The sequence below is a fragment of the Salvelinus alpinus genome, chromosome 7 (assembly GCF_045679555.1).
Source record: "Salvelinus alpinus chromosome 7, SLU_Salpinus.1, whole genome shotgun sequence".
Taxonomy (NCBI): Eukaryota; Metazoa; Chordata; class Actinopteri; order Salmoniformes; family Salmonidae; genus Salvelinus; species Salvelinus alpinus.
The window spans coordinates 23,598,274-23,614,653 of NC_092092.1; the positions used below are offsets into that span (position 1 = coordinate 23,598,274).

General features: G+C 42.6%; 1 protein-coding gene across 4 annotated transcripts in view; it reads left to right on the plus strand.

The window, feature by feature from the left end:
- Window positions 1-16,380, plus strand: part of LOC139580631 (rho GTPase-activating protein 27-like) — a 31,492-nt gene that overhangs the window by 11,963 nt on the left and 3,149 nt on the right. For 3 of the 4 annotated variants that reach the window (XM_071409502.1, XM_071409503.1, XM_071409505.1), the window contains 12 exons: window positions 10,260-10,724; window positions 11,259-11,498; window positions 11,754-11,834; window positions 11,979-12,104; window positions 12,753-12,842; window positions 13,699-13,766; window positions 13,948-14,035; window positions 14,163-14,264; window positions 14,543-14,641; window positions 14,813-14,921; window positions 15,068-15,196; window positions 15,387-15,485. In XM_071409502.1, coding sequence (XP_071265603.1) covers window positions 10,260-10,724; window positions 11,259-11,498; window positions 11,754-11,834; window positions 11,979-12,104; window positions 12,753-12,842; window positions 13,699-13,766; window positions 13,948-14,035; window positions 14,163-14,264; window positions 14,543-14,641; window positions 14,813-14,921; window positions 15,068-15,196; window positions 15,387-15,485 — 1,696 coding nt within the window. The remainder of the gene's footprint in view (window positions 1-10,259; window positions 10,725-11,258; window positions 11,499-11,753; window positions 11,835-11,978; window positions 12,105-12,752; window positions 12,843-13,698; window positions 13,767-13,947; window positions 14,036-14,162; window positions 14,265-14,542; window positions 14,642-14,812; window positions 14,922-15,067; window positions 15,197-15,386; window positions 15,486-16,380) is intronic. The other variant, XM_071409504.1, reaches the window with a different exon arrangement.

Sequence of the window (16,380 nt, forward strand, 5' to 3'; positions counted from 1 at the left end):
GTGGGAGGTGGAAAGCCATCATTTTTCTCTGTACTTGTGTAGTATCTCCTCTAGCGGCTCCCATTGACTGCTCCTCAGCTGTAATGAGACTATTCAGTAACTGCATTTACACAGGCAACCCAATTCTGATGTTTTTTTCTCACTAATTGGTCTTTTGACCAATCAGATCAGTGCCGAAAAAGATCTGATGTGAAAAGACCTGATGTGACTCGTCAAAAGAACAATTAGTGGAATAAAATATCAGAATGGGGCTGCCCGTCTAAACGCAGCCAATGTCTCAAGTATCTTGTCTCCTTGGTCAAGTAATCATAATAGATCCGGAATGTCTTTCATGTCGTCTTGATGCATGTTTTTTTACATATATTTTTTTACATATTCTATATTCGTGATGATAGGGTTAACTGTTTGGGACTTGGCTATCAAAGCTCCTGAGATCTGCTTACCTTAAGTAAATATGTATTTTAGCTAAGTAGCTTTACTGTGTACAGTATTGCAGGCATTCTTGGTCAGCAGTTGTTACCACGTATCTTTAACTATTGGGCTCTTATAATGTTACCACAGTATATTCAGACATTACCATATCGTTTCTCTTTTGTATACATCTCTATGTACCATCTATGTTCTAGAATATCTATGTTCTAGAGATCTGTTTTCCTGCAGATCCTACTGAAGCTGTTTTTCTGCCTCGTGGCAGTCAGAAGAGCGTCACTCAGCCTGGCCTGAGGAGATGGGTAGGGAAGTGATAAGGTTGGTGTGCTGTATGTAGATTGTAGGAGGTAGAACTAGAATTCCACACAGCATTCTCTGGGGTAATCCAGGATTCTAGGCCATGAGGAGTGATGTAACGGGGGAGGAGTCAGACTCATTCAATAGGCCGACTGTTTTTGTGGTGTGATTAGGGCCCCAATTTGCTTCCCTATTGTTTGATTGGATGATTGCTAAAGCGGTTAAGTAATCAGGCAGATTGCTGATTCATAGCATTGCTCAAGGCTAGGGTATGAGAGAAATTTCATATTTTTCTCCTTTAGGGCAATTAGAGACTATGCAAAACATTGCAATCATCTCCTAGTTCAACAACATAACAATGTTTCCTCTTCCACAGTGCTTCTCTTTCACTCTTTTGGTTGGAATTTCAATTTGAAACACTCACAAAACAGAGGATGTATGATCTTTGACAAACTTTTAAAAAATCATGAATTAAATTACTTGAATTTGAATGGGCCATATCCCCTGTTAAGTTATCTGTCTGCATCAATGAAGTGTGTCGTCCACTCAGGTCCTTGTTTGTGAGTCTGAAATACAGGCCTCCTCTGTGCTTACGTAACAGCATAAGCATAGTGTGAGGCTGCTGGCCCGGGCACATTTGAATAGCAAAACACCTTGTGCCCAGGTACCAAATATAGAGGTGAAATATTTGGGATGTTCCAGGAACTGTATTACATGATACAGTGCCTTCGGAAAGTATTCAGACCCCTTGACTTTTTCACATTTTGTTAGGTTACAGCCTTATTCAAAAATTGATTACATTTATTTTTTTCCTCATCAATCTACACACAATACCCCATAGTGACAAAGCAAAAACAGGTTTTTAGAAATGTTTGAAATTTATTCAAAATAAAAACTGAAGTATTACATTTACATACAGTTGAAGTTTACATACACCTTAGCCAAATACATTTAAACTCAGTTTTTCACAATTCCTGACATTTAATCCTAGTTAAAATTCCATGTTTTAGGTCAGTTAGGATCACCACTTTAAGAATGTGAAATATCAGAATAATAGTAGAGAGAAGGATTTATTTCAGCTTTTATTTCCTTCATCACATTCCCAGTGGGTCAGAAGTTTACATACACTCAATTAGTATTTGGTAGCATTGCCTTTAAATTGTTTAACTTGGGTCAAACATTTTGGGTAGCCTTCCACAAGCTTCCCACAATAAGTTGGAGGAATTTTGGCCCATTCCTCCTGACAGAGCTGGTGTAACTGAGTCAGGTTTGTAGGCCTCCTTGCTCGCGCACACTTTTTCAGTTCTGCCCAATTTTCTATAGGATTGAGGTCAGGGCTTTGTGATGGCCACTCCAATACCTTGACTTTGTTGTCCTTAAGCCATTTTGCCACAACTTTGGAAGTATGCTTGGGGTCAATGTCCATTTGGAAGACACATTTTCGACCAAGCTTTAACTTCCTGACTGATGTCTTGAGATGTTGCTTCAATATGTACACATAACTCTCCTTCCTCATGGTGCCATCTATTTTGTGAAGTGCACCAGTCCCTCCTGCAGCAAAGCACCCCCACAACATGATGCTGCCTCACTCATACTTCACTGTTGGGATTAGAGGTCGACCGATTAATCGGAATGGCCGATTAATTGGGGCCGATTTCAAGTTTTCATAACAATCAGAAATCGGTAATTTTGGACTCCGATTTTGCCGATTAAAAAATAATAATAATAATAATTAATTTAATTTTTTTTACACCTTTATTTATCTAGGCAAGTCAGTTAAGAACACATTCTTATTTTCAATGACGGCCTAGGAACGGTGGGTTAACTGCCTTGTTCAGGGGCAGAACGACAGATTTTTACCTTATCAGCTCAGGGATTCAATCTTGCAACCTTCTAGACATGATATTCCTCATGTAATGTTAATGGGGAGCCAACATGGCTGCCATAGAATGTTGTAGTGTCTTGTAAACGTGTCATAATGCTCATTCTAGACATGATATTCCTCATGTAATGTACGGTTACGCGAATGCAGTAAGAAGCCAAGGTAAGTTGCTAGCTAGCATTAAACTTATCTTATAAAAAACAATCAATCAATCATAATCACTAGTTATAACTACACATGGTTGATGATATTACTAGTTTATCTAGCGTGTTCTGCGTTGCATATAATCGATGCAGTGCGCATTCGTGAAAAAGGACTGTCGTTGCTCCAACGTGTACCTAACCATAAACATCAATACCTTTCTTAAAATCAATACACAGAAGTATATATTTTTAAACCTGCATATTTAGCTAAAATAAATCCAGGTTAGCAGGCAATATTAACCAGGTGAAATTGTGTCACTTCTCTTGCGTTCATTGCACGCAGAGTCAGAGTATATGCAACAGTTTGGGCCGCCTGGCTCATTGCGAACTAATTTGCCAGAATTTTACGTAATTATGACATAACATTGAAGGTTGTGCAATGTAACATTGCAACAACATTTAGACTTATGGATGCCACCCGTTAGATAAAATACGTAACGGTTCCGTATTTCACTGAAAGAATAAACGTTTTTTTTTTCGAGATGATAGTTTTCGGATTCGACCATATTAATGACATAAGGCTCGTATTTCTGTGTGTTATAATGTTATAATTAAGTATATGATTTGATAGAGCAGTCTGACTGAGCGATGGTAGGCACCAGCAGGCTCGTAAGCATTCATTCAAACAGCACTTTCGTGCGTTTTGCCAGCCGCTCTTCGCAATGCTTCAAGCATTGCGCTGTTTATGACTTCAAGCCTATCAACTCCCGAGATTAGGCTGGTGTAACCGATGTGAAATGGCTAGCTAGTTAGCGAAGTGCGCGCTAATAGCGTTTCAAACGTCACTCGCTCTGAGACTTGGAGTAGTTGTTCCCCTTGCTCTGCATGGGTAACGCTGCTTCGAGGGTGGCTGTTATCGATGTGTTCCTTGTTCGAGCCCAGGTAGCGGCGAGGAGAGGGATGGAAGCTATACTTTTACACTGGCAATACTAAAGTGCCTATAAGAACATCCAATAGTCAAAGGTATATGAAATACAAATCGTATAGAGAGAAATAGTCCTATAATTCCTATAATAACTACAACCTAAAACTTCTTGCCTGGGAATATTGAAGACCCATGTTAAAAGGAACCACCAGCTTTCATATGTTCTCATGTTCTGAGCAAGGAACTTAAACGTTAGCTTTCTTACATAGCACATATTGCACTTTTACTTCTCCAACACTTTGTTTTTACATTATTTAAACCAAATTGAACATGTTTCATTATTTATTTGAGGCTAAATTGATTTTATTGATGTATTATATTAAGTTAAAATAAGTGTTCATTCAGTATTGTTGTAATTGTCATTATTACAAATAAAAAAAAAAAAATCGGCCGATTAATCGGCATTGGCTTTTTTGGGTCCTCCAATAATCGGTATCGGCGTTGAAAAATCATAATCGGTCAACCTCTAGTTGGGATGGTGGTCTTCGGCGTGCAAGCATCCCCCTTTTTCATCCAAACATAACCATGGTCATTATGGCCAAACAATTCCATTTTTGTTTAATCAGACCAGAGGACATTTCTCCAAAAAGTATGATCTTTGTCCCCATGTGCAGTTTGCAAACCGTAGTCTGGCTTTTTTATGGCGGATTTGGTGCAGTGGCTTCTTCCTTGCTTCGCGGCCTTTCAGGTTATGTCGATATAGGACTTGTTTTACTGTGGATATAGATACTTTTGTACCTGTTTCCTCCAGCATATTCACAAGGTCCTTTGCTGTTGTTCTGGGATTGATTTGAACTTTTCGCACCAAAATACGTTCATCTCTAGGAGACAGAACGCATCTCCTTCCTGAGCGGTATGACGGCTGCGAGGTCCCATGGTGTTTATACTTGCATACTATTGTTTGTACAGATGAACGTGGTACCTTCAGGCATTTGGAAATTGCTCCCAAGGATGAACCAGACTTGTGGAGGTCTACAATTTTTTTCTGGGGTCTTGGCTGATTTATTTTGATTTTCCCATGATGTCAAGCAGAGATGCACTGAGTTTGAAGGTAGGCCTTGAAATACATCCACAGGTACACCTCCAATTGACTCAAATGTTGTCAATTAGCCTATCACAATCTTCTAAAGCCATGACATCATTTTCTGGAATTGTCTAAGCTGTTTAAAGGCACAGTCAACTTAGTGTATGTAAACTTCTGACCAACTGGAATTTTTATACAGTGAATTATAAGTTAAATAATCTGTCTGTAAACAATTGTTGGAAAAATTACTTGTGTTATGCACAAAATAGATGTCCTAACCGATTTGTCAAAACTATAGTTTGTTAACAAGACATTTGTGGAGTGGTTGAATAACTAGTTTTAATGACTCCAACCTAGGTGTATGTAAACTTCTCACTTCAACTGTAAGTAGTTATAGCCTTTACTCAGTACTTTGTTGAAGCACCTACCTTTGGCAGCAATTACAGCCTTGAGTCTTCTTGGGTATGATGCTGCAAGCTTGGCACACCTGTATTTGGGGAGTTTCTCCCATTCTTCTCTGCAAAACCTCTCAAGCTCTCAGGTTAAATGGGGAGCGTCGCAGCACAGCTATTTTCAGGTCTCAACAGAGATGTTCGATCGGGTTCAAGTCCAGGCTCTGGCTGGGCCACTCGAGGACATTCAGAGACCACTCCTGCGTTGTCTTGGCTGTGTGCTTAGGGTCATTGTCCTGTTGGAAGGTGAACCTTCACCCCAGTCTGAGGTCCTGAGTGCTCTGGAGCAGGTTTTCATAAAGGACCTCTCTGTACTTTGCGCTATTCATCTTTGCCTCGATCCTGACTAGTCTCCCAGTCCCTGCCGCTGAAAAACATCCCCACAGCGTGATGCTACCACCACTATTCTTCACCATAAGGATGGTGCCAGGTTTCCTCCAGACGTGACGCTTGGCATTCAGGCGAAAGAGTTCAATCTTCGTTTCATCAGACCAGAGAATCTTGTTTCTCATGGTCTGAGAGTCTTTATGTGCCTTTTGGCAAACTCCAAGCGGCCTGTCATGTGCCTTTTACTGAGGAGTGGGTTCCGTCTGGCCACTCTACCATAAAGGCCTGATTTGTGGAGTGCTGCAGAGATGGTTGTCCTTCTGGAAGGTTCTACATCTCCACAGAGGAACTCTAGAGCTCTTTCAGAGTGACCATTGTGTTCTTGGTCACCTCCCTGACCAAGGCCCTTCTCCCCTGATTGCTCAGTTTGGCCGGGCGACCAGCTCTAGGAAGAGTCCTGGTGGTTCCCAACTTCTTCCATTTTTTAGAATGATGGAGGCCACTGTGTTCTTCGACCTTCAGTGCTGCAGACATTTTTTGGTACCGTTCCCCAGATCTGTGCCTTGACACAATCCTGTCTCTGAGCTCTACGGACAATTCCTTTGACCTCATGGCTTGGTTTTTGCTCTGACATGCACTGTCAACTGTGTGCCTTTCCAAATCATGTCCAATCAATTGAATTTACCACAGTTGGACTCCAATCAAGTTGTAGAAACATCTCAAGGATGATCAATGGAAACAGGAGCTTAATTTCGAGTCTCATAGCAAAGGGTCTGAATACTTATGTAAATAAGGTATTTCTGTTTTATAATTTTAATACATTTGCAAAAATGTCATTGGGTTATTGTGTGGAGATTTTTTTATTTAATCAATTTCAGAATAAGGCTGTAAAGTAACAAAATGTGGAAAAAGTCAAGGGGTCTGAATACTTTCTGAAGGCACTGTACTGTTGGTTTTGTGTGTTATGATACTATTAGTTGATGAATTATGATGATGCTATTTGTTGCAGTGGTATGATACGTATTATGATACTATTAGTTGTGTTAGTATGGATGTTATGGTACTACATTTCAGCCAAAGGCTTCAGACAGTCAGCAGTCTGATCTGTGAACAGTCTGATCCTCCCTGGAAGGAAGTGATGGTTGAGCAACTGTCCCTTCACTAAAGTTTCCTGTCTCAAGTCAAACACCCACCTACTCTGCAGTCTGAGCTTCAGCTACTCTGGGTTCCTCCTAGTTTTATAGCAACATTGTCCATTGAAATGTGTACATTTCTCCTCTACACAGAGCACAATTGTACTTTTCTATGTAAATTTGTCAAGCAATTCTTAAACATTTGTTGTCATTTGATTTGGAAACCAATAGTAGTAGTCAGATTCTTACTGTTAATGCTACTTTCAGGGAGATTAAGGAATTTCTAATGTTAATGTAAAGACTACTTCACAAAGAGAAGGAGATATAACCCAAACCAGAGTTATAACAGTCATACCATGACCTTTGTGAGTACAGTGGACTAGCTAAACCCAGAGTTTTTTTTTTTCAGTATCCTCTTAGTTCTGCCCTGGCTTCCTCGCTAATTAATCTAATTCACCACTTGAGTAAAGGAATGCACTCTCCTAAAGCTTTGTTTCCATGCCAACATTTCCTTTTCCATCATTGCTAAGACAGCAAGGAAGTGGGTTAAAATGACCTGTCCTCTCTCTATCTGCCTCCTCCCTCTCTCTCTCTCTCGCTCTCTCTGTTTCTCTATCTCTCTATCTGCCTCCGCCCTCTCTCTCTCTCGCTCTCTCTGTTTTTCTATCTCTCTATCTGCCTCCTCCCTCTCTCTCTCTCTCTCTCGCTCTCTCTGTTTCTCTATCTCTCTCTCTGCCTCCCTCCATCTGAAACACGGCTCCCTCCCCCTGTCATTGTAAGAGAGTAGGCAGTTCTCCTTTCCGAGGCATCTCTGTCATTGGTGTGTGTGCGCACGGTGTGTGTGCCTGCCTGCCTCGGCTCCTGTCAGTTCTGTCCTGTGGTAGCTAGTGTAGCTGTGTAGCTCTGCTCTGGTCAGCTGTATTATATGGCTCTACTAATTAGGATTACATAAACATGGTGGATCTTTATGCAAAGCCCCGGCATGGGTATCAGACCCGGGGGGGCTTGGCTCTACCAATTGCAAACCAGGTAGGTCCAGAACAAACTATATAGCGTATGTCTCTAAATGCAACAATGCAGCCTCACCAAAACTGTCAGTGCACTGGTTTTGATGGATCTATGGCTAAATTGGCTGGTTCTGAATGTAGATCAGAGTGTGTTGGGTTTGTTGTACAGTGTATATACAACATTGACAGTGTTTACGTCTACCTTGTTATCACTTTCTTGCTTCCTGTTTAGTCTACTTTGTCTCACCCTTCTGCGGATATATTGCTTCAGCTCAACTTTGTTTTCCTCTGTTGCCGTGTACGTCAACCCCAGAGAGCATGCTCAGTAACACAAGTAATGCCGCCTTCCGCATGGTTAGTGCATAGATCCATTAAGCACTCTTGACGTTAGAGTTTTGCCAGGTGTAAGTTGACAAATTTGCCAACACAAAACCATAGTTTCTCACATATGGGTATTACATTTACTGTAAGGTGCTTACTGTGTGTGTTGATGAAATGGGTAGATTGAGGGTTTTGCCTGTTTATGTTTATTGGTGACACTGACATTTTGCCCACACAAAGACCGACTTTCTCACTTCTGGCTAGTGTGTGTTTACTGTGTGTTGTTTGCTCTGGGTAGATGTATTTTCCAGTGGGCAGGGGAGGGGGCATTTCAGAATCAACACAGCGAGAGATCAATGATGCAACTCTAATTTCCTCTCGCTTGTCTGTATTTTGTTGATCTATTTTCGGTTCAATTGCCTGGTCATGTGTATTGATTACCTTGTGGTGATAATGAGATCAATAATGATGCTAATGACAGGCCAAAAACCTCTAGATGGGACACCGAGTCCATATCTGATACAAAATTTATTATTATTAACCAGAGGAAAATAGTCAAATGTATTCATTTCTATCCATATCTGCCTTCCGACCTTTGACCCATATAAATAGGCTTCCGACCTGTCACCGTTCATCAAACCAGTGGTAGGTTTTCATAGTCTAAAGGATCCTGGTGTGATAGTTCCAACCAGAAGGCACAGCTGATCAAGGTCCCTGGTAAATATAGACTATGGGAGAGGGAGGGAGAGATCAACAGTCCCTCTCACAGTGCCATGATGATGACAACATATCCATCAGGGTTCCCAGAGGGACGTCCCAGGAATCATAAAGTCAGTCAGACACCTCCTCATTGGAATACAGCAGGTGAAACTTAGGCCACTGGAACAGATAAGAAAAGACTCCAGGTTAGACTCGGGCCTCTGAAAATGTAGGATCAGATCGTCTATTTTAGATGGGGGTCATTTCAACGGAAGTAGGTAGCCTAGTGGTTAAGAGTTTTGGGCCAGTAACTGAAAAATTGCTGGTTCGAATATCCAAGCCAACTAGGTGAAAAATCTGTCTGTGCCCTTGAGCAAGGCACTTAACCCTAATTGCTCCTGTAAGTCGCTCTGGTTAAATGACCAAAATATAAATGAAAAACATTGATTTTAGCAGGAGTAAGTGAATGTGCCAATGTTTTCTGGAATGATGAACACAGACGTACATTAGGCATTTACATTTCTCTCCTTCACTCTCATTCATTCAATACAATTAAAACAACTTTATTTATCTGAGGGGCAATTTCTTGGGGCAGTCTGCAACAACAATGACAACAAGACTAACATGTAGGCTAACTAACCTAACCATGTGTATTGGTCTTGACTAGGCCTATATTTACATACTGGTAATATATTTTGCCTCCTACTGTAAAAGGGTTTCTATAACTGTGGGTCGCAGATAAGAGGAAGAATAAAATGTAATATTAACTTATATTCAGTCAACAGTTGAATTTGATTATATTCAGTGAAAGTGTGAGTTATTTTTTTTTTTCAGTTCTGTATTGTGGAGAATTGAAAGTGCGCCTGCTGTAGTTGATTAGTAACCATTGTCGAACTTTTGAATGAAACCTGAATATTGGCCTTCTATATTTGTTTGTGGACAGTTGTTATTGTTCTGTAACATTACCACCACCCTTAGACGAAAGACAATGTCGCACAGTAATGCCTGGGTGGACTGTGAAGTAGGCATAGAGTTTTAGTTTGTCGAGTGTTGCACCTCCACTTTTGGCAATGCAGAGTCTGTGTCTGTGGGTAACTGGGTAATAGTGGGTGTCTGTAAATTTAGACGAGCCGGTGGGTTGTGGTCTGGAGCTCAATGCTTTCTGTTTAACTTTAATTTTACTTTCTGAGCTGACTGCACTGGAAGAAAGACTTGTGTCACCCTCTTTCTGAGTGCTATAGGTGAAAGTGGCTTTTTGTCTCTCCAGAAATATCACAGCTTCTTTTATCTACTCAGAACCAACTGTCTATAGAGCTGTGAGACTAAAGTTGATGTTAGTTTTTTATTCACAGGTTTGTCTCTCTGCTGCATTAAGTATTCTGACAGCCTAGAATGAGTGTCACTTGACCTCAGCCTCGTCCCAGATCTGGTTGTGCTGTTTTTCCAACTCCTATGGTTATTGTCAACACATGAACAGATCTGGGACACGGCTTGGCGTCACTCTGTAGTTCTAAACTTTTCCAGATGACCCCTGACCCATATTCCCTGCTCTTCCCATAGGTTGACAATGAGAGTGCCCAGAACGCTGTGTACGTCAATGTAGCGGAGCTCCACAGAAACGTCTCTGAGTCCCCTCCCTCGGCCTCCTCCCCTCCCTGCTCTCCTCCTTACCTGGACTCTGAGGGATGGGAGGTGCACACTGACCAGGAGAGTGGACAGGAGTACTACTACCACCCTGAATCGGGGCAGACCACCTGGGACAACCCCCACATAGACCCTGAGGCTCCCGCTGAGGAGCCTGTGTGTTCGTCTCCCTCGCCCTCCTCTCAGTCCCCCACCTCCACCTCTGTCTCCCCCCCTGCATGGACCGCTGACTGGGAGCAGTGTTTGGATGTGACTAGCGGTCGCCAGTACTTCTACAACCCAGTATCGGGGGACACGTCTTGGGAGCCCCCAGAGCCACAGTGCCCCTACCCCCCTCTGATGGAGCCGCTGAGTGGGCACAGCTCTCTGGAGGAAGGGCCGGTAAGGCCTGCTCCACTTAGACACTCACTTACTTAGTCTATTATAGTTTCACCCATGGGAAATCTACAAATAATACAACACTCATCTTTTTAATGAAGTTAAGCTCCTGCTAAGTCCTACACCTACAGTACATAGCAGACAGTTATTTTTCATAGATGTAATTTTCCTCAAACTATTAGGCAATGCATTCTGTGCATTCTCACGTTGACCTCATTGTGAACTTTTTGCGAACTGCATTCTTGTGTTTTCACAATTCTAAAGAGATGTGAAAGAATAAGCTAAAAGCTGTTTAATAAACTGCTTAGTTGAAATGAGGAACTTTGAATAGCTGAAAGGAACCTAGGAGGAAGGTTATCCATTGTCCTGGTCTCGATCTGTTTTGAAGCAGCATAATGAGAACACTGAATGTAACATTCTCACAACGTGTGTGTGTATGTATGTATCTCTGTGTTGTCTGTCCTGTCTGTGGGTGTGTGTCTGTTCACACGCATGTGTGTGTGCATGATGTGTGTGTGCGTCTGTGTGTGTGTCCAGCCTCCCCTGCCTGAGGAGGACTACCCAGCCGAGGCTGACCTACCTGAATCCCTTGAAGAGAAGCCATTGGCTTTGTCCCCAGTGGACCCTCACTCCTTCCATAACGACTACAACCCCAGCCATGTGATCCAGGCGGTCATCCCCAGGGCCAGCATGGACAGGAGCGCCCCAACTGGCTGGAACCTCAATGTAGACCCTGATGGAACATGGGTGTTCTCCAGCAAACACTCACCTGAGCAGGTACACAGATCCTTTATTTATCCATTATTTATTCAGGTTAGTCTCATTGAGGTAAAAATATACTTTTCAAGAGAGAACTGTCCAGGAATGAAATCTAGGGGGAAACCATGCCACTCAGCTTGAAGGATTATTACCGGGCCACCTGATTCGGGTGGCGTTCAGTCAGATACCGCTGCAGTATATGCAGTCCATTTTCTCCATGATGATGCAGTGCTATATGGATATTTAACTGGATGTGTGTGTGTGTGGTAACAGTGGATCAAATCATTGGACGACAGAGGACAGACGTACTACTACCTGAGAGACGGCTCCAGATCCCAGTGGAACCTGCCTGAGGTAGAGATCAAGATTAAACACCCATGGCAATTAATTCTACCATACAGATTTAGATAGGTAATCAATGCCTAATTTCTAACTTATGAATTACTTATTTGGGAGTTTCTTGTATAGAGTTTCTCCTCTATCATTTGACCCCTCCAGGCCCCTGTAGCATCAGGCCAGTCTAAGGTGGGAAACGGTGTTGCGCTGGACGGGGGGTCTCTATCTATGAAGAACTGGAGACACACCATGGGTCCAGCTCACTTCAGCTCAACCATGGAGGAAAGGGTTAGTGTTGCTAGTGCACACACACACACACACACACACACACACACACACACACACACACACACACACACACACACACACACACACACACACACACACACACACACACACACACACACACACACACACACACACACACACACACACACACACACACACACACACACACACACACACACACACACACACACAGCTCACATCCCCCTAACCAGAGCCCACCACAATAGAGCTATAAGAACTACAGTAGGAGTGTCAGCTGGCTCTGACAGCAGTGTTTAGAGTGAAGTGACTGGGAACACCATATGAACACCTGACCCTCTCAGCTCTCATACAGCGCCCCTTTTGACACCGTTTCCTAAATGAGAGAGAGAGCCAAGCACCTGGAACACCTATTATGTTTCACTTCTATTCTTAGGATCACTGTGTTCAGCCAGTGACATTTGCTGTCGTAACAATACAGTGGTCTATACCACACATATAAAAGAGTAGATTGTGTACTCTGTGGTAAGATTAACTGATTGCAGACACTAGGAAGTCAGGAACTATGCTGATATAATGGAATATGAATTAAACAATTATGTTTAGATGGGATGTCGTTTTGGTCACATTGTGACGAAGTAAAGTGTCCTTTATTCCCCTATTGGTCAGAAGTTCTTCCCGAATCACAGAAGAAATGCCTCGGACTACGGCAGCGAGGGTTCCAGTGCAGACAACTCTCCAGAGATGGGGCAGCATCACGTGAGTCCCCCTCCTCCTCTCCTGTCCTCCTGTATTGTCCTCCCCAGTCTGCTGATCCTCATTAGGTTAGATCAGCCCTGAGTCGACTGAAAATGACAGTTCTGTTCTTACTCAAATGACACTTCTGTGATGTTGCCCCAGCTAGAGCGCTATGACCACTCTGACCTGACCTGTCTTTCCTCTGAATGGTGTTTTGTTTCTGTTCCTGAAAGCTGATTGGTTTAGACTCAGAAGAAGCCCATTCAATCAGAGCCTCAGTGGCACAATGTGTTTTTTCTTTTAAATATCTCACCACTGCCCTGATAAATATTGTATCCATCCGCATGCTATCTATCTAAGGGCTAAGGGTGTGTTGTACCCGTATATTGATGAATTTGTAAGCAGAATAGTAGTTGCATAGCTACACCTGAGAGAGTGGAAAACAGATGTCACTGGGAAATGGTATATTTCCTGGTATATAAATAGATGAGTTTTTCCCTGTTGAGGGCAGCTGACGTCACAACACCTTTGGGAAACTCTCAGCCAGAGCCACCAACTGCCGTACCACCTCATCACACCTCACTACACAGTGAAAGAGAGCATGCAATAGTCTAAAATGTGCCTGTGGTTTTATACCATCCATGCTGTTCATTATAAAACATAGAGGTAGAGGTGTCTGTTAACAAGCTATTACAGAGGAGCTTGTTGTCAGAGTTTAGCCACAGTTGTCAAATACTGTCCTCCTGTCGCTTTTTGGTGCATTTCTGTTTGTAGAGGTTAACAGGATTGTACTGTATCAATGCATCAATAATTATGTCTCACTTGAACACTTGGCTTCGCATAATTAAAAGCATGTTATGTTTGGATCCTTTTTCAGGTGCAGAGTTTAGAAAAAGCTGGAATTCTCAACAAAACTAAAGTGTCAGAGAACGGGAAAAGAGTAAGGTAATTCTGACCTCATCTGAAGTCTGGGCATAATTGCTGACATGAAAGACATGGAAGCAAGTGATGGAATTATCAGTCATGAACTTGAATGTATAGTCATCCATTACATTACCAAATTATTTTCCACACTGCAACATTCCCTGAAGTACAGTAAAGCTCATACTCAGTGGCCTTCCTGTAGGAAAAACTGGGCCCAGTCATGGACGGTTCTTCACGGAGGGGTTCTGACCTTCCACAAAGACCCCAAGTCTGCAGCCACAGGAGCCTCGGTGAGTGAGAGGTGCACAACTGTTACCTGCACAGATAAAGAACTCTTACATCACTGTCTGATTTCATGGAATGCAGTACTGTCAGTTTTCATCAACTGTCCTCCATGATGTCTTTCTCTCTCGACAGAACAAGACCAATCAGATCACACCAGAGGTCACAGTGGAGCTACGAGGTGCAACGATTGGCTGGGCTCCCAGGGATAAATCCAGCAAAAAGAACGTTGTAGAGGTGAGTTGACAGTTGGTTGCTATGAAGTCATAATACAGGTGTTTTAGGAGTTGTACTAAATACATCAAAGATAATTATTCATTTGGGCGTACCATTTATTAAATAAAAATGTAATTGACTATACATTCACCATTTCCTGCCCACTGTGATAAGTGATTCTGGGAAGCAACATCATGTGAGAATATATTTTCCATTAGTCTAAGACTGTTGCCCTCCCTATAAAACTGTAAAGCAAATGTAAAAGTCATAATAACCTCTGTTGTATGTTGTCTCTTCAGTTGAAAAACAAAAATGGTGTTGAGTTTCTGATACAGTACGACACTGAGAGTATCATCAACGACTGGCACAAAGTTCTAGTCGACACCATTCGACAGCTGGTAAGTTTCTTGAATGTTTAGGAGTAAATTAACTTGCACACCTTAACGTGCATGGAGAAAAATATGTACTGAATAAAAATAAGAAAAACTCCCTGATCAAGGTCAATTTAGGATGGTTAACTTAATGGCTGCTGGTTCAAACATCATGCATGTTAGCCAATGACATTGCAGGACCAGGATCACCACCAATCTGAGGAGGAGGACGGGGACATCAGTGAGAAGTCCTCCGGTACAGACAGAGATGACAGGTCACCAGGCACCCTGGACAAGAGGAGGATGTGTAAGTTCTCCCAACTGCACTATTCCTGCTTCAAATAGCAAACGTTTCAGCTGCAATAGCCTCCACCAGGTCAAATTGCTCATGTTTCGTGGCTGTTTAACCCCCTTCTCCTCTTCGATCTCCTTGACCCCCCTCCTCCTCCCCAGCTTCCAGACCGAGCACGGCCACCTCCTCTGGGGGAGAGACAGATCAGAAGAAGGTTCGTACCAAGCTGATCAATTTCCTCCTGAAACGACCCACGCTGCAGTCCGTCAAGGAGAAGGGTTACATCCGAGGTGGGCTCATAGGGTCTTCATTCCTACAATGCTACACAGGCCGAACTTGCTGCAAATCAGGCTACATTACATTTACTGTCAGGATTTGTCACAACTATGTTACTTATCCAGGGAGATTGAGATTTGAATGAGTTTGTACAAATCTTCTGTTGTGATACGGGTAAACTAACATCCATCATCCTTCCCTCAGACAATGTGTTTGGCTGTCATCTGGCTGCACTGTGTGCCCAGGAGAAAACTACTATCCCAAGCTTTGTGGAGAAATGTATCCGAGCAGTGGAAAAGAGAGGTAATGATTAGTAATCACAGTGATGATGATTATGTTACAGTTGAAGGACATCTACTTTGTGCATGACACAAGTACATTTTCCAACAATTGTTTACAGACAGAGTATTTCACTTATAATTCACTGCATCACAATTCCAGTGGGTCAGAAGTTTACATACACTAAGTTGACTGCCTTTAAACAGCTTGGAAAATTCCAGAAAATGATGTCATGGCTTTAGAAGCTTCTGATAGGCTAATTGACAACATTTGAGTCAATTGGAGGTGTACCTGTGGATGTATTTCAAGGCCTACCTTCACACTCAGTGCCTCTTTGCTTGACATCATAGGAAAATCAAAAGAAATCAGCCAAGACCTCAGAAATAAAATGGTAGACCTCCACAAGTCTGGTTCATCCAGCAATTCCAAATGCCTGAAGGTACCACGTTCATCTGTACAAACAATAGTACGCAAGTATAAACACCATGGGACCACGCAGCCGGCATACCGCTCAGGAAGGAGACGCGTTCTGTCTCCTAGAGATGAACCTACTTTGGTGTGAAAAGTGCAAATCAATCCCAGGACAACAGCAAAGGACCTTGTGAAGATGCTTGAACAAACAGGTACAAAAGTATCTATATCCACAGTAAAACGAGTCCTATATCGACAACCTGAAAATCCACTCAGCAGTGTAGAAGCCACTGCACCAAAACCGCCATACAAAAGCTAGACTGCGGTTTGCAGCTGCACATGGGGACAAAGATCGTACTTTTTGGAGAAATGTCCTCTGGTCTGATGAAACAAAAATAGAACTGTTTGGCCATAATGACCATCGTCATGTTTGGAGGAAAAAGGGGGATGCTTGCAAGCCGAAGAACACCATCCCAACCGGCCGCAAATTGGTCGCAAATGGTTCTTC